This window comes from Phaethon aethereus (genome assembly GCF_964289735.1).
Source record: "Phaethon aethereus genome assembly, chromosome: 17".
Lineage (NCBI taxonomy): Eukaryota > Metazoa > Chordata > Aves > Phaethontiformes > Phaethontidae > Phaethon > Phaethon aethereus.
Window position 1 is genome coordinate 12,389,434 of NC_138593.1, and position 22,587 is coordinate 12,412,020.

At 38.2% G+C, this 22,587-nt stretch overlaps 1 protein-coding gene across 2 annotated transcripts in view; it reads left to right on the forward strand.

Annotated features, from left to right (window-relative positions):
* Nucleotides 1-3,941: 3,941 nt before the first annotated feature.
* The window catches only part of CIT (citron rho-interacting serine/threonine kinase), a gene marked incomplete at both ends in the record, with an annotated part of 71,136 nt that continues 52,490 nt past the window's right edge, over nucleotides 3,942-22,587 (forward strand). For both annotated transcript variants that reach the window (XM_082007845.1, XM_082007846.1), the window contains 9 exons: nucleotides 3,942-4,037; nucleotides 4,805-4,946; nucleotides 6,205-6,380; nucleotides 7,735-7,836; nucleotides 8,039-8,181; nucleotides 9,125-9,218; nucleotides 10,600-10,803; nucleotides 12,001-12,154; nucleotides 19,599-19,779. In XM_082007845.1, the coding sequence (XP_081863971.1) occupies nucleotides 3,942-4,037; nucleotides 4,805-4,946; nucleotides 6,205-6,380; nucleotides 7,735-7,836; nucleotides 8,039-8,181; nucleotides 9,125-9,218; nucleotides 10,600-10,803; nucleotides 12,001-12,154; nucleotides 19,599-19,779 (1,292 nt within the window). The remainder of the gene's footprint in view (nucleotides 4,038-4,804; nucleotides 4,947-6,204; nucleotides 6,381-7,734; nucleotides 7,837-8,038; nucleotides 8,182-9,124; nucleotides 9,219-10,599; nucleotides 10,804-12,000; nucleotides 12,155-19,598; nucleotides 19,780-22,587) is intronic.

Genomic DNA, 22,587 nt, shown 5'->3' on the forward strand with positions numbered 1-22,587 from the left:
TCTCGTGTCCACATACTCTGGAAGCCTGGGTTGCAAACTCCTACCAGTCTGCATTAATATATTAGCATTAAAATTTGGAAACAACAGAGCTGAAGAGATTTCCAAGGTAGGACAAAAAAATAGGAATTTTTGGTCATGCTTAGCTCTGAGAATTGTGATAGCACAAGCCTTTTTTATTACCTTCTAGCTATACGTAAATCTCAGGAAGTTAGCATGCTAGGAGCAGTCACAAGTATCTGGCTGCTCCAAAGATGATGATATTCAAGAGTGATGCTGCTGTAAATACAGAAGTTCACAGTCAGATGGTGTTAGGGGGGGAATTTTGCATCTCTCTGCCCATTAAAACATGGTGATGTTAGTTTGGATGAGAATCTGAGTGCCAGGCTCTTGGCAAGAAGTTGGCACACCTGCATGCCTGATCTCTTACATTTACCTCGTGTCTTAGATCCCAAGCAAGCCTGAATGATGTTACAGTGACAAGCAATCTTTGGATCACGGTCATCTTGGCGCACTATACAACAGCATGAGGGAGGAGAATTTTGGCCAAGGAAATAAAGGGAAACCCCTACTCTTATAATACAAAAATGCCAAAGAGTTGGTAACCAATTCAATGCATGGTGAGATGTCAAAACATGCTGAGCACCACATTGGGACTCGTTTAGGGAAAATCATAGAGCTATTTATTCTGTTATGCTTTTGAATGACCTGTTAATTTCATAGTAGGGAATAAGCCTTGTTCTGTACAATTGCAGGTCTGCTGATGTTCCTTCAAGTTAAGTGAGGTTATCCACAGGAGTAGCTGTCAAGATCAAGAAGTGATATGTAATTTGACCACTATGAAGATGAAGAACTAGTGTACTATGAGTGCTCTTGATAAAAATATCAAAACTATGAAGGAATCATCACTTTCACTCTGAAGACTTCAGATCATGGATTTAAAGAAAAACAAAATACGTGTTCTTCTGGAAAGGTATTTTTTTTTTACCTGAGACATCAGAAATGGGTACAGAGGTTTTATCACTGATACTGCACAGCTTTTCTCTCTCTCCTCTACTCCCCTCATCTGCCACTTCATCTTCTTTTCGTAACATTTGGTAACAGTTCTGGTGCAGCTGTATTTTTCTGCTACCATTTCATTTTGCTGGTAGACATTCTTGTTTATGTGAGTCTTTTACACAGCAACAAAGAAAAAACAGTAAGTGATCTTCTACCACATGGCTGCTTCTAGCAAAATATGTATTTAAGGGCCTTCTTAAAGGGAACTAATCCAATTTAAGCCCTCACCTAAATTATGAGGAAAACTGTGTTCTAAACAATGCTTTTAACAGACAGCTTTCTTGCTTGCAAGCACTCAACAATATGCAAAGAAAGAAATCTTTACTTGGAAGAATTAAATTATAAACATGAAAATTGTAGCAACTAAACTCATCCCATCGTTGAACCTGCTGGGCAGCTGAGAGGCCAGTTATCCAACTGAGGCAGACTTGTTAGCCAAGCAGCTCACCCGGCTGGTCAAATTTGGGATATTGTGTGAGAGACCCAGAGCTAGTGTTCACGGCATAGAAGGGAAACGGGAGCCTAATGTGGATGGGATGAAACCTTTAATGACCCGTCTCCTCATCCAGTTTGTGGATCAGCTGTTCTACACCATCCTGCAGAGAAGATGGAAAGAGAACCAGCCACACCTTGTTATTTGAACACAATATGGAAATGAGCTGTCAGAAGCAGAACCCAGCTCTTCTGCTTCCCCCATTTTCTATATCTAAACTAATGTAAAGGTATCGCTAATTTCCCCAGTGGCATTAGAAACAGTATGGATATTTAACAGTGATTTTGGCAGTTAAAAGAGAGGAGGCTAACGGCATTTGTGCAGGAGAAGGTAGGCTGGGGAAAGGGAAAGGCAGAGGAGCCTACAGTTCTCCTCTTAGTTTGGATGGCTGACAATAAGACTTGTCCAAAATCTAGGACAAAGCACCTGTAGACATGATAGGGTTCCAAATTATCAAGGCAGGATGTGGTATTTTACTAAAGTGCATTAGCATGAAAATTGAACAGTTTATGAAAACAAAGGTCTTTATTGCACTTCTTTTTAAAAGCTGATCTCTCCTGTGAAATGCAGTTGTGGATGAGACATAGACAATGACAGTGTCCTGAGTGGAATCCAAAAAGCAAACTGGCAGCGCTGGTGGTGGACAATAAATTAGGTTTTAAAAAAATCTTTCAGGTTTAATAACTTGAAATGAACCCAGATACGGAGACAAGACAGACACTAAGAATATGTCAGTGTTCCAGAAGTACACTGGAAGAGGTGGAAGGAAGCACAAATCAGTAAAATGATTTATATAATCATAATATAACAAATTCACCAGTGCATTACTTTATCAGCGAGATGCCAAGCTAGTATTAGCGTTATTAAAATGATTGCTGGATAGCAAAACATCTTGGTTTATGTCACTACACAGCAACATGATTATTTTTAAGGAACCTCATCACCTAGATTTCTGTTACCAGCTTAAATCCTGCCTAGACTGTGTAACAATGAACTGTACTTTGAAACAGCATCCTGTGTTTTGCATAACTGTGATGTTTCCAGATAGCATCAATACTTCCTGCTGATGTTCTCCACTGACATCACTGCACTGATCCATTGTTAAACAAGGTCATGCTGCATTCCACTTAACATTTTGATGGATGGCACGTAGGCACTTTGGAAGGGATGCTGAGCTGGAACATTTTCATCAATACTTCACTTGAAAGCCGATTACCCTATATATGAATACAATGGCCACACATATCACACACACACATAAGGTGGACATAAATGTCAAAAAACCCTTTTACAGAAGAATATTTAAAGCTTCTGAGAACATTTTTATTTCCCCTTTGGCTGTCCTACCTGGCAGTTCGCTGCTGCCAGCTATGACGTCTAGTCTAGGGTTGAACCAGCTCCAGTCAGAACTATTAAGAATGAGTCATTCTTGCCTTTTAAGATTTGGCAAAGAAAAAAAAAAAAAAAAAAAGAGGTAAAACACAGGACAAGTGGCGTACACTTTACGGGAACAAACCCGTGACAGTAGAGCAGCATCACAGCGACAGCAGTACCCGACAAGCCGCGACCTGGCACAGTTCCTGCCCGGCTGAAGACTGGAGGGGCCCTGCCTTGTCCTCCCCTTCACCTCCCCCACAACGGCCGAGCGAAGACGGCCCCCCGCGGGCTCCCCACCGGGTCCTGAGCGAGCGAGCGGCTGCTAGGCCCGGCGCGGCGCGGCCCTCCTGCAGCACCAGCCCTCTCAGCGGCAGGCCGGCCCCGCGTACCGTCAGCTTGACGGTTAAAACCGTTACCCGTCCTCCCGCGCCCGCCCGCTCGGGGGAGTGACACACCGCTGACGTCCCCAGGGGCCTCAATCGCTCCTCTACATGGGCTGCGGCTGGTGACGACTGAGTTTCCGCCAGGCCGGCCTCAGGATTGGCTGAGGCGGGGGCGCTTGGCACGCGTCATCGGAAGTGACAGTCATCGGGGCACGCCCTTCGCTCCGTTCAAACCAGGATGGCGGCAAAGCGGGACGGCAGGTGTGGAGAGCGGCGTGGGGGGTTGTGGGACGGTTGGAGGCCGGGGTACAGCGGCTGTGGGAGCACGGGCGCTTGCGTCTCGACGGCGGCTCCGCGAAGCGCAAAGGCCGCCGTTCGTACCGCCGGGGTTTGTTTTCCGTCTGCAGCCTTTCCTCTCCCCGCCTTTCCCAAAAACATGTTAATTGCTGTGACGCACCGGGTGCGTTCAAACTTGCAAGTTTTAATAAATTTTGTCTCCAGGGAAAAAAAAGTTGCTGAAATTATACCCCCACTTCCTTTTTTTTAATTTAAAGTCATCTATTAAAGCGCCTCTGCTTGAAAGTCCCTTTTCTCTTTTTCAGGTGATCTTTTATACAAGATAATCTGTAAAGATGTTGAAGTTCAAATGCAGTGCCCGAAATCCGGTAGAGGCAGGACCGATGGAACCCATCACCAGCCGAATTTCTCGGCTAAATCTGCTCTTTCAGGTAAAGAGTATCTGGCCTGGGATTAGCTGACCTCGGTTTTGCCTGTGTCCATACCCAGCATATGAAAGCACAGTTTTGCTTGTTTGTGGGGACACTCAAAGAGTGCCTGTGTGGGGTTCTTTAGAGGAAGGGGTAAAAAAAGGGGACAACTTGTTGAAGTTCAAAGCATGTATCTAGTTTGCACAAAGTTCAGTGGATCGTAGCTGGACTTATGTTTGTGTGCCCCTGTTAATGTTTTAGCCTGAGAGGATTTTCCCCCATAAAGATGGAATATTGCATTGTGTCCTGTAATCCACAGTTTTTTTCATGGTGATGTAGCTGAGGGTTTGTCACGAGCTGGATTTACCTAACCAGCTGCTATTTGATCATCTGAAGTTCAGCAGCTTTTCCTTCTAGAGCTAGTATTGATACTGATTGCTTAAACTATTTGTACCATGAAAAAACCCACGTGGTGCAATGTCAGGAAAAAAGCCAGTCAGACCAGAGTTGTCAGTAGGATGTAGATAGTTTCAAGAAAGCTGTGATTTGAACTTTAACAATCTTTAATGGATTGTTTTGTCTAAAAGTAAAATACCTGTAACAGCTATTACAGATAGGCATAGGGAGTTGATATATTTACCTCATACTTCTGTATCATTTGTCTAATTTCTGAAGTAGTAGTGATTTTTAAATGGATAATACATACTCTGCTGTATACGTATGTTATTGATTTGAGGCTTTTCATTGTTGTCAGAGACTCCATCTGCCGTTGCTTCTTTTTTTTCCAGGGGAAGCCACTCTTTGTGACTCAACAGCAGATGTCTCCTCTCTCCCGGGAAGTCATCCTTGATTCTTTATTCGTTCTTTTTGAAGAATGCAGAAACCCTGCTTTAATGAAAATTAAACATGTTGGCAACTTTGTCAGGAAGTGTAAGTTTGTTTAGACTAATTTTCAGGTGTCATTTTAAGACAGTTCTTAAGAATCTGAACGTTTAAATAATGCTTTAGTTGCTTAGATTCATTAATGATTGTAGCCAGGACTTTGAGCCATCTGGCTTTTTGTGGCAGACGCAACATTGCAAAGGGGATCTTGGCAATCTTAGTAAGATTTTGTTCAAGTCCAAAAAGGTCAAATGCAAGTGATTTTTGAAGTGCTGTGACTCGAATGTACATCCTTTTTAGTCAGTGCTATCTTTGTACTTGAGGAGGTACTTTCTTTAAAAGTGGCTGAGTACTGCATACAGCAAAGCTCCAAGTATTCACAAGAGAAAGATGTCAGAAGTTGAGAGCAGGACAGTGACTAGAGGTATTAGGAAAAAAGTTCTAGAAAGGAATTTGGTAATCCTTGGCTCTTTGATTGAAATAATCTCTTGGATTCCATGTGTTATCCAAATTTTGCATGTGTAACTTGTAAATAGTAGTTCTGTGCTTCAGTAATGTAATTTCTGATGGAGTAAACATTTTACTGATAATGTAGTCAGATTCTTTTTGGGGAAAAGAAAAAAAAAAAGGTTCATAAATTTTTCTATTGGATATGCTAGAAAGCCATTTTGTTAAAAGTAACTTCTCTCTATAATAGTTCCATCCAACAGTTTCTAGATATTATTAGCTGAGAGTAATTTTCTGCTAGTCTGAAGAATTTTTAGAACAAACTATAGTGAGCAAATGATTGTTACAGTGCATGCTGGTGGAAACTAGTCAATGGAAAACTTGAACTGAGTATCTGAAATAAATGTCTACGGTTATTTGTTAGACAACAGACTAGTGCCTCCTACAGGCGGAGGAGGAAACCCTGCCACTTGACTCCTAGAACTCGGCTGGGTAAAGCCCTCATATTTAGAGAATACACTTTGTTGGTAAAGGATGGTTGGAAAGAAATTAGAAACAAAAGAGGCTATCAGCCTGTGCTGGCATGAATGGGACAGAATTATGGTTGCTATGGGAACTGTCGTAACATTTCCTGATTCTTTTGTATGTACCATATTTCAGTCTTAACTATGCATTAATACAGTCTTTTTCTAGTTCTTATGCTTTTTTTAATGCTTTTTAGCTTTTTTTAAAGAAGATTCAGTATTTCTTGAGAGTCTGGAACTAAATGGGTTTGGTTTTTTTGTTCCCCGTTTTTGTTGTTGTGTTTGTTATGAAATGCTAATTGGCTAATGTAAAAATAAGTATTTTATTTTTGTAGATTCAGAGACTATAGCTGAATTAAGGGACCTGCAACCCAGCGTGAAGGATTTTGAAGTAAAGAATGTGGTTGGCTGTGGTCATTTTGCAGATGTAAAAGTAGTAAGAGAGAAAGTTACTGGTGATGTATACGCTATGAAGGTGATGAGCAAGGAGTCCTTGTTGGCACAGGAGCATGTATGTATATTTTTCTGTTATGATAGTAGAACAATAAATTACAATTTTTGAACTTTTCCTTTTTGTCACTGCTATTAGAATTAAGTCAAAAGTGTATCTTGAGAAGGATCATCCTACGTTTCAGTGAAATAATATATTTGTGTATGGTTTTACTGTATTGAAAAGCCATTGTCATAGACTGTGAATCTATTGGATGAGGTGCCATCCAAACCAAAAAATGACCCTTGCCTTAAAGAGCCTGCCATCTAATTGGAAGACAGGAAAAACCAGATGAAGAAAATATTGAGTCAGTATTGGTCAGCTTGATGTTGGCTTGAATTTTCAGGCAATCTATTCATTGAGTTTTTTGTTTTTTGTTTTTTTGTTTTTTTATTTTAAAGAGCAATGTAGAATGTCAAGAGTAGGTGTAAAGGCAAACTGTGGTGGCTGTTTTTTTATGGAGAGCCTCTCACTGGCTTGAGAAATGTGTTACTTGAAAACATAAAAAAGGCATAATGGAGGTTGTTATCATAGTTTGGTGAGAAACAGAAGTTAATCTTTTACTGTCATGAGATGACAAGTGGGACAGAGATACTCCATGAAAGACCTTGTGAATTTATACAGCAATATATCTGCAGCAGTTATTCCCAATATATGGTGCAGTTAGGTTGCTCCTGAGATCCTTTAGCGTTGTTTGTGGTATCAGAAAAGAAGATAAACTAAAATTACTCTTGCTATGGCATAGGTTTACAAGAAAGCAAAGTATGATACTACCCTCAGTATGACACTTGCTCAGTCTTGTTGAGTGTGAGTCAGTGAAAATAGGGAATGTTGATCTAAATGAACTTGCAGTATCTCTGTAATTAATTTCTTGTTTTCTGGCTGCACATCTGAATAATTAAATAGTTGCTAAAGGATGATTTTAAGAAAGCCTTGTATTTTAATGCCTTACAATGAATTTATTACTGAATTAGCTGCAAGATACTACCCCATAATTGCTGTAGCTTCTTTTCTGCCTGTCTCTTTCTTTTGAGATTAGTTTTATTTTATTAGAGCCAGTCCAGATGAGGTCAATCAAAATTGCACTCCAGACTGGTAGATACTTCATCAGTTTGAAAGGGAAGCTGGCCTTTGCTGCAGGGACTATTCAGCTGAAAGCAAGCTAGACAACAGAAGGTGTGAGGGCAACAGAAAACACAAAGGAATAAAATTACTTTTTTAAAGGTGCACATCACAAGGAAATAGCATTTAATATTTCTGTGTAATTTTTTTGTGATGTGTACCTTTGGCACAGACTCAAATCTTTCTAAAACTAGGGGATTCCAATATATTCTAACTCATTTTCATCATGATATAACACTTTCTTTTCTTGTAGGTGTCATTTTTTGAGGAAGAACGCAGCATATTATCTCAGAGCACCAGTCCATGGATTCCACAGTTACAGTATGCATTTCAAGACAAGAAAAATCTGTACTTGGTAATGCCTTGTCTTTGTTTCTTTTCTCCTCTATTGAATGCTATTGCCAAGAACAACGTGATGGTTGAAGTGTGCTCACCTTCTGTAAATTTTCCTACGTTACATGTCACTGTTTGACATGTGTCCCATGTAATATGGAGGAGTTGAATGGAATATCTTTTGTATATGTGAACTATATCTGTTCCTTTAAAATTTCATGTAGGTTATGGAGTATCAGCCTGGAGGGGACTTACTGTCACTCTTAAACCGATATGAGGACCAACTAGATGAGAGTATGGTGCAGTTTTATCTTGCAGAGTTGGTTTTAGCCATTCACAGTGTCCACCAGATGGGTTATGTACACCGGTAGGTAAAGATTGCTTTGCACATAATATTTGATCAGTATCATTCCAGAAAAAGTGTTCTGTAATGATGCATTCTTGTTTTTTTTTTTTTATATTCCGTCCTCTTTCAGGACAGTATTTTCCATGCTGTATCAGAAGAGAAAATTAGAAAATTAATCAGACTCCAACTATAATTGTAACTAAAGGCATTAACTTTGATGTAAAGTTCAAACTAATATCAAGAAAGGATTGTTAGATATATTTTCTGGAGGCTTAGTAAAAGGAAGCCTTAATGTGGCACTAGAAAAATTAAAATCTTTTCCAGAGACTGCTGCTTTTAGCACCAAGTAGTATGGGAAATTAGTGTAATTGTTAGAACTTGTTGTGTGCTGATTGGTAAACATGGCAGTATAGTATGTTGGAGTAGTTAAATACCACAGTTTTCTAAAGATCATGTCAAGGCTTGAAGGCTGTTACTGCATGCATTTTCAAATCATGTTGGTGTTTAATAAATTTATTCCATTCTGAGGCTTTGGAAATGCTATGAAGTATTTTACGTTCCAAGCAGCTGTAGTTTGCTGCACTTAGAGCATAGGCTGTGGCTTTCTAATGCAAGGTAGGTGGCTGGATTTGAAAGATGTACAAAATAAGTTGTGAGGAAATTTGTGAAGAAAGCTACATAATACTTTACTGTAACTCAGTTACAATGTAGTCAAGGTGCAAAACCACCTTCTCTTTCCATCTTCTGTCAATGATTACTAACTTTCCATGAAATAAGGGGAACTTTACTACTTTTATATTTGCTTGGAAACAGAACAACAGTTCTGAAATAAGACTCCCACTTGTTAAGGTTTTATGCAACTGAGCACATGGTTGAGTGTAGCTGAATAAGGATATCTTGTTATCTAGATGTGACAGTGGGGAACGATATGGAAAGGTAGTGATTGCTTTCTTCTTGCTTACAGAGATATCAAACCAGAGAATGTTCTTATTGACCGAACAGGACACATTAAACTGGTGGACTTTGGGTCAGCTGCCAAAATGACAGTAAACAAAACGGTAATAATGTGGATTTAAACTTTGTCTATGGCTTGTTTGGATAGTCTAGTCAAAAAGGGAAAACTAACTTTTTATCTGTTCCTTGATTACACCTTGTTCTTCTGCCTTTCTTGTCCAGTATGGAATCTATTCACAGTGACATTTTTCCATTTATGAATGGCTTTTCAAGCATGAGCTCGAGTATCTTTTGCAGCTCGGTAGATACATATTTGCTTACTAAAATTTTAGTACACAAGTAAGGTAAAGGCAAGTTACTTTCTCATGGTGCTGCACTGCAATACAAAATCATACTTCTAGAGATTCTTACAACTGTTCAATGCTGTGTTTAAAGAAGGACCTGGATTTATAATTGTTCATAACTGAACTGAAAATAGTGTTTATTGTAACAGTATTGAAGACCAGGGAGCTCTTAACTGAAATGAGTCACATTCCAATGTTCTGGGCTTTACTCACCAGAAAGCACTATATTCAAAGCTCTGAGTCGGTTGAGGTTTTTTTATAATTTGCGTGTAAATTTAGGTAACTGCATACAATTTCAAGTGATAATTTGAAATTAAAAAAATATCTAAGCGAGACTATGAAGTTCTATACCAGATTCCTGTCTTGTTATACAGGTTTTTTGTTTATAGCATTTTCTTAGTATTGTGACTCTTAATATTTTGTTTTCCCTGTTCTTCCCTTTTCAGTGCTTTTCTGCATTAAGTTTTTCTTTTAGATTTTTCCTTAATGTTATCTTTTCAGTCATCTTAAGGTTTTTGTGTTAGTCTGCCTGCTGTTTTGTTTCATTCTTTATGCCAATCAGTGCAAAAATGATTGCAGTTTTGGCTCCTGAATTACCTTTTCTAAGCACTCCAGAAATTCAAATACTAGTACTTTGCACATCATGAACACAAGGTAAAAAGGTAGGAATGACACAGAATGGAATGAGGACAGGGAATATTTATGTCTAAATTTGACTAATTTTGAAATTTCAGCTATGATGTCCCTGTTAATGCTAGTTGAAGCAGTTGTGCTAGAGTATGTATACTGCTTAAAACATCAGTGTTTAGTAATTCTGTGCTTTTTAGAATGCTGCTTTTCTACTTCAGCTGTTTGTGCTTTCTAGTAACAGTTAACTCTGGTAATTTGACTCTTTTTACACCAAATGGCTTGCTTTCTGTTTGTTTATCAGCAGTTTCCTTAACCTTGCACTTTTTTTGCTTAACAGCCTTGCTTCAAATTACTTATTTAAAATTCACTTGGAGGAGTGGAAATTGTCTCTTACTTAAAAAAGAAAAAAAGAAGGAAAAACAAACAAACAAAGATTTATTTTTTTTTTTATTACCAAGATCACAATGAACAGGGAGTGCTGTAATTTCACTTGGTGTATCTTTGCTTCTAGGTAAATGCTAAGCTACCTGTTGGCACACCTGACTACATGGCACCAGAAATGCTAACAGGGTTGAATGGGGATGGCAAAGCTTCTTATGGTCCAGAATGCGATTGGTGGTCTCTAGGAGTCATTGCGTATGAAATGATTTATGGAAGATCTCCGTTTGCTGAAGGGACTTCAGCAAAAACTTTCAATAACATCATGAACTTCCAGGTAGAGAGAACTCCTCCCGTGTTCTTGAGTAAAAAGGCTGTGATAAAGACTATGTTTTTACAGTTGAGAAACAAAGCTTATGGATGTCTCTTATTTTGTCGTGTTCATAAAATATGTAGAATGTATGCTTTATATTGGTTTTATCTCTCTCTGTATTGTAGATACCAGGTTATTTTTTCTAATGATTGTCTAAAAATAGCCATCTGCCTGCATGAATGAAAAAAGATGTAGCTGTCCATCTTATGCAACTGTAATTGCAGCATTTCCAAAATAATCTAGAAAAGGGATTAAAAGGATGAATTGTGGATTGATAAGGTTTCTGATTCTTACTAAGTGTTTCTGGATAGTAAAGGCAAGGGCTAGCTATGAAGAGCTGCAAGAAGACTTGAGGATATTGAGTGTCTACATGATTAAAACATCATGTGAAATTTAGTGTAAATAAATATAAAACAATGCATATGATGGGAACGCAGTGGTGGGCTCAAGAATAGTATCTTGATGTTATAATCTATGCAAATGTTAGTTTATTTCTTAGTAAAAGTCCAAAAAGCAGCACATAGAATGGTAGGAGTCAATAGGAAAGAAAAAAAAAAAAATCGTGTAGTTGGGGGAAAGTGAACAAAGAATGGTTGCCTATTATCTATTTAATATGGGAATTAGGACCGTTAGTGGAAGTAGCCAGCAGTAACTATGTTACAAACAAAAAAGGATACTTCATATAGCGCATTCTCATGCTGTGGAGCTCTTTGCTGTAAGTTTGCAGCGACTGAATGTTTGTATGTGTTCAAGGAATGACTAGGAAAATTCATAGAAGAATCCATTGAGATCTGGCTAATACAAAGACATCATCCCTGGTTTAGAAAATCCGAAGCCACAAATCCTTGGAAGTTTGGGAGAATTTTCTGGGGAAGTGTCTTGTTTTACTCTTCCATTTGTGTATGCCATTGGCCATTGTTCGGCATAAGATGGTGATCTGGGACTACCATTTGTCTGATTGGGAATGGTTGTTCTTATGTTCTTATCTTTACTGCAGGAAATGCATATAAAAGCCTATTTGTAAAAAATGCATAATGCTTTTATTTGTATGCTATAAATATTTATCCTTTGTGCCTAGCATATCTCAGAATAATGCAACTTAATCTTACTGTTCTGGGAGTGTTTTCCTACTGAGCAGAAATCCTTTTTTTTCTAATGCAGAGATTTCTGAAGTTCCCAGAGGATGTGAAAGTTAGTAGTGAATTTCTTGACCTGATCCAGAGCCTGCTTTGTGGGCAGAAGGAAAGGCTGGATTATGAGGGACTCTGCTGCCATCCATTTTTTTCTAAAATTGACTGGAATAATATCCGTAACTGTAAGTAGAGTAATACTGTATTTATAAACAATTCCTGTTTCTTTGGGTAACATGAAAATTTATACAATGTTAGTATTTAGGTGTGTTTGATCTGAATAATTACTCATAATGAAACAGAACTGTGTCCTGGAGCAGGTGTTTTAACAAAACAATTAATTTTGGTTTTGGGATGGGATATGTTAACATATCTTTCAGAATATCAGAATATGTTAACATATTCTCTCAGGAGAAAACTATAAGGTAAGATGAAGTTTAATATCCTTCTGTGTGAATTTCTGATGCAATTGCCATGTTACTGCAGGCATTAGACTGGAAAATCAAAATGGTCCTTCCTCAGATTAAAATTCATCAGTATGTTCTTTCATGCCTTTTCCAACTCAATTTGCTTAATTTTGCCTTCATCTCATTATTTTTTTGTTGTGTCTTCAGCTTTCCCTCTTTCATTGCTTGTGATCCAACTTCATTTAAGGTGGTTGGGGTTTTTTAGATCCTTTAGGTGATAAAATGTCAGCGGTCATAGGGGCATTGGAGTTTTTTAGCAAAGTTAATATAGCTAATATATGACAAATTTTTTTGGCAGAGATCTGTTCATTCCACGAGGAATAGAATAAAACTAGTGAAGCAGATAATTTTCTATACAGAAAAATGTTTCTAATACTATGGAAGCAGTGGAATTTAGTATTTGGAAGTATTGAGGCACCAGCTCCATGGCAAAAGCAAATATTTCACAGATCATCAATGAACTATGTATGAGTGCTTGACTTGACTAGGATAGTGTTTTAAATTATTTGGACTGTAAGATTATCTGGGCAAGAAACGTGTCTGCCTTATATTTTTTATCAAATATACTGTAAGAGCAATGATTGTGCTCCATTCTCCATGATAAATTGCTAAGCTAGTGCTTCTACTTTTGATGACTATCTCAGCACTTCAGCTGTCAGCTCCACAGAATGTTTACTCACTTTTCTGTTGATTCATTAATTTTGAACCTGTGGAGCTGCTGTTCTGTTAAATTCCATTGTTTCTGCCCTTTGAGAGCCATTGAGCCTTGAGTCTTTTTCATCATTTTAGCATACATTTCCCAGACTACAGGTCACTCTGCCTTCTTTCCCCAGAGCCCTGCCTAAGCCACCAGTTTCTGTTTCCTTGCATTTGGATCATATTAGCTCAGATCTGGAAAAAAATGGCATGTGAGCATATGTTCTGGTGTTTCCTTGGCAATTGTCTGTCCAGTATTCTCACTACTGCACAAATGAACTGAGTGTTTTGCCATTTCATGTGGCAATGGTGATACTGATGGACAAGCTGGTAGGCAGCCCTGATGTCGTTGTAATGTTGAAATAAAGATTCGGGATTTTAAAAATCCCATTTCTGTCTGCAGCTGGCCAGTGGATTGCATCATTCCCTGTAATATCCGGACCTACCTACTGTGAAGATTCATGCAGTTTTGATCCCCGACTTTGTTGTTATGTCTCATACTTCATAAAACCCCACTGTAACTAGCACAAAACACAGCAGTCTTCTCGCTTTTAGTAGCAGATTCAATGCGTCACCTATTGCTTTGCTCTCTGCAGTGGTTCTCCGTTTGCTGGTTTATTCAGAGCAGTGTTGCTGTCATTCTATTCAAAACCCTTGTCGGGTTTGACCCGGGCTATCTAAAAGCTAAAGTTTTCTTTCTTATCTTGACCTCCACTGATAGTGGTGTTTAACTGGAGCAATGGCAGCCTGAGAAAATTAGGAAGCTAGTGAGTGCTGGAAGAGGACACAGGACTTAGATTAAAGAATCTCACTCCCTCAAGTTAATTTGATCAAAGATTTTGGGGGTATGGAATGTTGAGCTCCATGCTCTTAAAGGTCTTTTCCAACCTAAATGATTCTATGATTGTTAAATAAATTCTGTGTCAGCACAGTCAGACTTTCCTCTAGTTTATAAAAGCAATGATGTTATTTCTATTTCAGACTGAGAAAGGTAGGGAAAAAATTGGTACCCCTGCCTTGCAGATATTTAAATTATCATGCTGGAAGCTCCAGGATAACCATTCTTAATGCACCCACTTTGGTTAAGAATGTGTCATTAAAGGGTTTTTCAGTGTTACATTTTGTTGTTATGGTAACCTATGAAACACTTGACTTTTCATTAAACCCCCTCCCAGAAGATAGTTGCCCCTAAAAAAGCTCCCAGCTTCCTTGGGTTCAAGTAGCATGCATCCGTAGAAGCAGCTCTTAAGTTACAGAAATAGAATCCAATTTAAACTTAAGGTCAGGTTTAACTGAATCTGTCTCAACAGATAATTTTCCCCTTCCTTGGTCTACTGTACGGAAACATATTTATAGATTCTGCTCTCTGTATTTGTTGATTCCTGGTGTTTAATGACTTCTAAAGTTTCTAAAAAAAAAAACCCCACCAACAAAAAACCAGACACCGTCCCCCCTCTCCCCCCCAAATTTTTCAAGAGATTGTGTTAATTTACTTGACAGAATTTTCTGAAACTATTTTGGAATTTTTTTACCTAGAATAAATGTATTTCTATCTGTTTCAGTTAAATGATCAGGATTTTAACTGGAAAGTTGCTAACAGAACTATTTGAGTACTTGACAAGTATCTAAAATCAGGGGTAGAGGATGGGGGAATGACGTACTTGAGTTATCAGTAACAAGGTTGCATTCTATATAATATGGGGATTTTGTTAATCACCTTTTGTTATTTGAAATCCATAAATTACATCAGCTGTTTAATTTGGAACCAAAAGTCTGCCTGCTGAAGGCTAGCTGAGAGCCGGTCAGACTTTTATTGTCATCTGAGTGATATATTTGCATAGCATAAAGAATCTTTCATTTTAAGAATTGTTTTGTAACTGCAGTCCAAAAGGTCTTGAAAATGGAATGACATGTTTGGACTTGCACGAGGAAACTATATATGAGAAGTAAAGAATTAATATCTTGTGCAAATAGAAGAACTTGAAACAGAATGTTGAAAAAACCAGAAAATGTTGGAGACTGATTTTTAGTCTGTCTTCTACTATAAAACAGGCAGAAACCCAAATCTCATTGTTCATAAGTCCAAGACTCTTCCTCATCCTTATGAACCTCAAGTTGTCATTCAGTATGTTAACAGTTAAATATTGTGATGTTTCATTTAAATGCTTGCCTTCAGAAAAATGTGTTGACTTATTTCTCTAAGTGGAGATCACTTTCATGTCAGCTTAAAGATAACTTTTATTAACAGAAGTGTATGTGTTGGATCATTGTCTTGACAGAACAGAAAAGATGTTAAAATAATATTGTATAGATTGGTTAGAACTAGTATAATGCCCTTTTTTTTAAGTGGTCTTAGAGAAAATGTCCTTAAATTACATATCTTGGACTTTCTGTTTTCTATTTTTCTTCTGTAACACTTCCACAGGCCTCAAAGCCTGAGGAAGAGTAATGCCTAACCTACTTAAAAAGGCCGTGTGGATGCTTTTCCTCAGAAAGATCACCTTGTAGATCAAGAAAGGACACATTTCTATTCTTAAGAAATGTTCCTTATTTTCTCTGAATTTCCTATTTCAGTTAGGTCTTTCACTGTCCCAGGGGAAATGCAGTATATCTTTTCTGAATTTGCATGAAACTATTTTGAAAGGATGGAAAGATCTGATTAAGGCGATGTTGCTTGAACTAGTCATAAATACACACACTAGTGCAGAGGTTTGTTTTTTTTTTAAAAAAGGTTTGTTCCATAAGAGGCGTTTAATCCAATCTTAATGATGAACTGGTTAAAGTACTGCAGTGTACGTGTGGTGGTTTTGGTTCTTGCTTTTTTCTTTTTTCTTTTTTTTTTTTTTTTTTTTTTTTAACTTAGCAACCTACAACACCCCCTTTTCCTTTGAAAGTCATTCTTTGGAACAGATGGAAGAGGGTTACATCCTTCCACAAGTGGGGAGGTATCTAGGCAAGCAATTGGCTTTTTTAAAACATGCAGTTCTCTACAAGATACTTTAAATGCTAAACAGAACATGTACATTTGTTTGTAACATTTTGGAGACAAAAAGAGGTCTTTATACCTAACCAGTTTGTACGAGTAGAAGCATCGGGTTTACTGTCTTTTTGAGTAATAGTTTTGCCTCCCTTTTGGGTGAGCCTGAAAAAAGTGCAAATTTTTCACTTTGTCAGATGCGATGGCATGGTTTTAACATTTAGTTCTCAGAGGCTTATCTTGACCTCTACTAAAGGATTCTTCCCTTTAAAGAAGCAACTGATAAGCACATCAATGTATTTGCATTCACCAATCTTCATCTTGTTCTGAAAATACTATAGTTCTGTGACAGTCCTCTGATTTTAAGGAAGAAATAATTTAACTAGAGATTATGTCACCATGTGACCCACATTGAAGAACAAAATTGCTTGTCTGTTTTAGCTTGTTTTTACAAGACTACTCCTTTTATTCTGTAGATATTTTGGACATCAGACAAATGACTCCTAGTCTTAGGAGTAAAGAACTATGAAGAAGCTACCAAATAATTAACAAAATCAGAGAGAGTGGATCTAGCTTTTTTTTTCCTTCAAGATATTCCCTCTTATTCCTGAGTGAGTTTTTCTCCAGTGTCCTGAAAGTTCTGAAGAAGTTCTGCTTGTTGTCTTCAGTTACTGTTGACAGCTCAGAACTACTTAACATCTAGGGGTGTTTTTCTTTCTAAGTTCTCTTTTTAGTTGCTACTATTTCTTGATACAAATATTGTAAAGTTGCAAAGTAGCAGAGTTTTTGGACTGTGTTAGTCATGGATTTCTAGTGAATGAAAAATAGAGGGCAAATGATTTTTTCATTTTTTTTTTTAATCTAGTGTTCACAATTTCTCTTCTTTGTTCACATCTTTTATTAAACATTAAAGGAAACTGTAGTGTAAAACATTGTGCTCTTTAAACTAGTTTCCACCAGCCCCAAAGGTTTGCTCTGTCTCGCATTCAGTTTTATCTTTTTGCATCCATTGTTCCCCTATTGAGTGCTTTTCATCTTTTTATGTGCATGCTGATCTTAGACATATTTAAATTATATATTTTTTTTAATGCGTGTGGTTTGACTAGGAATTCTTACTGTTGGTAAGAGGAAAGGCTTTCTTTTTAATTGCAAAGGCTTGAAGATGACTCTTAAGATCTTAGCTAATTTCTGGTGAGAAGTGAGACACTAGATCTCTCTTTCAAAGATGAAGTTATCTGTCAAACTCTGGGGAATACATAACAGGGTTGTTATACCATTATAAAAAGACAGCTATGTTATTTTTTGCTATCTCTTTAAGAAAGATTCTAGACTTCCCCAGACGAAGTGTCTAGTTTGCTGTTTTCTCTATTACTTTACCTCATAGACAGTATCTGTCTTCAAAGACAGTGTTAAAAACGCCACAGCAACCCCTTCCTGTAAAATGATGTGCAAAGTTCTTTCAGCAGAGGTCCTAAACTAAAAAAATACTAATTTCTGAACTTATCCTCCTCTGCTATGAATTAACTGTAACTTTGGGCTTATATTTGCATTAAAGATGCTATACTTACAAACTGTTTTCTGTTGCTTCTCTGTTTTTAATCATTAAGAGCATATGAAAAAATAGCTGGACATTATCTTGACATTAAGTGAATTTCTAAAAAAAGACCAATCCTAATCAACAATCTGTAGCCCAAAATTATGTTTACAGTACATAAATGTCAGTGTTATAGTGGGTCTAAATTTATATTATAACCAATAAAATAGCAGAAATTAATAAAATCATGATATTGACAGAAATTTTAAATGTTCTGGAGCTAGTAAGTAAAACTGCTTACTACAGAACCTATTTAATTTGTATATTTTCCCCATTTATCTCATTCTAATGTCTTGGAAGTACTGTACGTGAGCAGCATCCTATCTGCTTCATGGACTTTCTTCTCACTTCCCTGCTTGGGAGCAGCGTCAGAACGGCTCCTTGGGGAGCTGTTAACAAAGCCTGCATGTGTAGTTGTGATTTGGCAGTTTATACAGACAGATTTTGGGGGGGGGGTGGGGGGTGTACGCGCGCTATTAATGCTGGTCTGGTGGGTAGTTGAAGCATACGTTTGTCTAGAGAATGAGGAGTTAAAAAGCGGGCTGTGAAAGGCTTTGGCAACCTAGAGGGAGCTAGCAAGCTCCAGCCGTGACTCATTCTGCCTCTGTCAGTCAGATAAGCACCAGCATCTGTCACGATCGCAGGCAGGTAGGGTTAAACTCCGAGCATGCAGAGAGTGAGGAGCAGGGAGCCTGCACTGCAGGGGTTGTAATGTTTGTTCCTGGTTCTTCAATTCTCATCAGCCCTTCAGCTACAGGAGATCTATACTGGATCCATGGTAACGGTTTTAGCACACTACACTTCCATCAGCTTGTGACAATGGGCTGTGTTCTAGTTGCTGACTGAAGAGCTGTCTCCTTTTATAGAGCAAAAAAGAGATTAGTAGATTTGCAGTGAGTGAGGACCTGAGTGATGAAATAACTTTAAAAAAGTATCTTAGAAAACGTGATTTAATGAGGTAGGAATTGCACAGCAGGCTTTTTGCATTCATTCCTTTCACATGCATAGCCAAGCCAGCAGGTAGCTTGGGTGCTGCACATCATTGAGAAGAACTTGTTCTTTTGTTCTGTTGGTTAATTAAACTGAAGCAAATGCGAGAAAATCAGCTGAAATTAAACAACTGCTTAACAAGTTAAGTGGTACCAATTTAGAAATTATAGTTAGAAATACATTGTAATTCCTGCTATTTATACCTCTCTTCAGAGTTGGTTGTATCCGAGCCAGACTGCAGTGGTGTCCCAACAAGAGTTCTAGATCTTTAGCAAGCTCCTTTGGAGAAATAAAATCTTACTGATATTTCTTCCCTTCCTAAAGACCAATTAGCTTCTAGTAGCTATCATTTATTAGAATCTTCCAGGAGAAAGACCAGTTTGCTGTTGGTTAGAAACCCATGCTGGGAAGATTCTTGGTAGTATTAAAGGGTAGATATATCCCTTAGATGACTAGCAAAGGATCAGACTACATTCTCATGTAGTGTCACTAATTGTGGGTAGATTGGAGACCTTTGCTTTTTTGAGATGAATCAGAATTGAATTACTTTTAGCTATATTACAGTAATGATTTTCTTAGCCTGGTGCTTTGATTCAATGGATATGTTTAAAAAAAAACCTTAACCTGAAACAAAAAAAACCAAACCCAACAATCTCAAATCCCCAACCTAAAACCCAGTTCAATCAGTGTGGGAGACGTTCTGCCTGCAGAGTGGTAGCCATGTTGGTAGCTTAAGGGTTAATCTCTTGTTGCTGTAATACGATTTGAGAGCAGCAGCTCAGTCTGCTTGTGTTAGCAAGATTAAAAGCAGGAGCTGCAGTGCCATTGCAAGCACTGAATGAGTGGGACTGTTGCAGAGTGAACAGTAGCTGAATTTTGTCTTTTCTTCTTGCTTTTTTCACCAGCTCCTCCCCCCTTCGTTCCTACCCTCAAGTCTGACGATGACACCTCAAATTTTGATGAACCAGAGAAGAATTCACGGGTTTTATCCTCTACGCGCCAGTTGAACCCAGCAGGCTTCTCGGGTGAAGATTTGCCGTTTGTGGGGTTTTCATTCAGCAAGGCATTAGGGATCTTCAGATCAGAGTAAGTAGGAATTATTGCTTAGGTGCATAGGACCACTGGAAAAATGTGAAGGGCTGTTACAGTGAGGATGCTGTGGGGGGGGAAAAGCTGTTTTAACTGGCCTGTACTCTGCTTTAGGGAAGCTGCCAGATTCTGGCTTTTATCTGTTGCTACTGTGGCTTGTGCATGTCCTACCATTCTGTGACTATTTCTGGGATGAGGGGGAGGAAAAGGAATGGAAAGATTGATTCTAAAACAGTTATTGTTAAAATTGTTATTCAAAGACTTTGAATTAGTTGTTGCTGTTAACCAGGGACCGGTAGGTGATTGCATTTCTGGTATTGCAGATCCCTGAAAGAAGGAGAATACTGAGGAGTTCAGAGATGGAAAAGTGGGGGTGTTATGTTATTAGGTCAGAGAGCGGGCACCAAGTGCTGGGGATGTGTAAGGCTGAATCAGTGATCCACAGAAATGGAGCTCCACTAATCTGGGAATGTGCAGTGGTGGGTCAGTGAACAAGAGAAGGAGCTTCATGGCAGCTGACTGTGCTGTTGGGTCAAGTTAAATACGAAGACTGCTGTATTGTGTGTTAAGAGACTGGGGATTCAGATGAAGTATGCAGAGTATGTATTTGTGGAGGGAGGTAAAGATCTAGAAAAAACGTTTTTCAGTTGAAAGAAAATGGGCTTTCCGAGAGAATGGAGTCGGAGAAAAAGAAGAATATAAATAGTATGGTATAAACCATTCGATGTGGTGGGTGGTTAGTTTCTGATGACAGAGCTATTGAAAAAGTATTAGTGCAGTACGTGAAGTTGAGAAGTCCTTACCTCAGTATCATGATGCCTCTTAGGAATGCAATGGCTTTAGCTGGTTTAGTGACTCAATGCACTTAAGGCACTGTGTTTTCGTGTCAACCATCGTTCATTGCTGCTAGTTAGTTCCCTTAAGGGACTTCGTTGTCAATCTGTCTTAATCAAGTTTTCATTTTTTTGTCATATTGGTTGTGATAGTTCCTCTGCGGTAAGTGTGTAACCAAATCTGGTGATACTGTTGACATCTTTGATCTTGCCCACACCGTGAATCAAGGTTATACGATGGTTATGCCAGTAATAAAAAGGGAATCTTTGACTGTTCCTCCTCAGCAGAGTTGCTTTTATGACAAAAGAGAAGATATAACAACCAAAAAAGTATTCTTTTGGTGAAATGATCTAACATTGTCAGCAGAATTAGAAAAATGGAATGTTATATCTGTAGATACCTGGGGTTAAAATCTGTCTTGATTCAGAAGCGACTTAACTTACAGTGTTATCTTTTTTGCCTGGGGAACTGCAATCCATTTATCAAGGCTACATGACCATTCATGTAACAGTCAGAAGAGGCTCACCAGTGACCATACATGTATGGTAAAAATGTATATGTGAGCGGGGCCCGGGACTAGAACAGAAGCATGAGGTAAAGTCTCAGGAACAGTGGTGTAACTATGCTGGAGGTTGAAGGCTGAAAAGTAAAATAGATGTAGCAGGTTGATTGATATGCTTTCTTTGTGGAGCTAGTGCTGAAAATGTGTATTGAAGTTATATTTGAATCTTGGTAATAGACAAGAAGGGACATAGCAAAAGAATATGCACATACATGTGCTCTGGAGAAATTTTGACTGAAGTAAAATTTCTGCTTGATGTGGCCTCTTTTTTTCCTGAGCTGGAACAGAAAGACATCATGTGCTTCTTTTTCCCCCAAATAATTTTAATATAAGTAGATCTTAGTGGTTTATTTTTTTGAATGAGATCTTGATAAATGCACTTTGATATTTTTAGCAGTAAATAGTTGTATTTTGTTTTAAGAAGGTGATTTAAATATGGCAAAGAGTGTATGGAGGCTTGAAAATACCTGTTTTTAAATAATGCAGTGACTAGTTTATTCTCAGTATCACTGCAACATTGGGTCATAAAGATAACTTCTTACTTATAAAATATTGTGTGATGTATTACCTGAGGAAATAAAGTACTGTTTCTGTCCACAATAGCTTGAATATCAAATTCTAGATGGGAGGAAGACAGTAAATGGGGGGTAGGCTTATCTGTTGTGCATCTTGGGATGTCTCCTCTGGAAGGTCCTAAGTCACCAAGTTTATCAGTCCAGAGTTTTCCTTCTTAAAATATTTCCTCTGAAAGTCTAACCTTATGGTTGCTAAGTGATGCAGATCTGTTTTCCTATGTCTGCAGCATGATAGCTCTAACGCCTCTAGTGCTGCTCATAGTTAGGCCAGGCAACTGCAGAGTGCCATTAACAAGGTCCTTGAAACTTTCATTGCTTTTAATTTGAGGTCTGTCAAGCTATGAAGCTTAGGGTTATAGTCTTGCTCTTGTTCACTGGACAGTAAGAAGCCATAGCTGAGCTAGGAATTTCAAATACTTATGCGAAAAGGCAGTTAAAAAATTGGACAGAAGAAGGAGAAGAGTTCTCTTTTTCCATTCTCCTTTGCCTGAACCACTTAGGGTTAGAAGGGTTCACCTAAGTCACTTAGACCTGTTGCCAGAAATCATATAGTCAGTGTGTAGTTTAGAAGGCTCCATTGAATTAAAATGTTCTGTATGTTGCCCCATACCATGAGTTTTTGGAAGAATTTGTCACCCTATAACAAATGTAAGATTTAACTAAAGAAAAAAAGGCATGACAATGTGTCATTGGAAGCAATCAGGAAAAATCAAGGGCATTGCTTATGTCATAGGAACCTATAGGAACCTATATGAGCAAAGTGTTTGTTAAATAAATGTCCTATATGATTCTAAGAACTGGGACCAGGCTGCAGAGAAGGACGAGCCTAAGTCC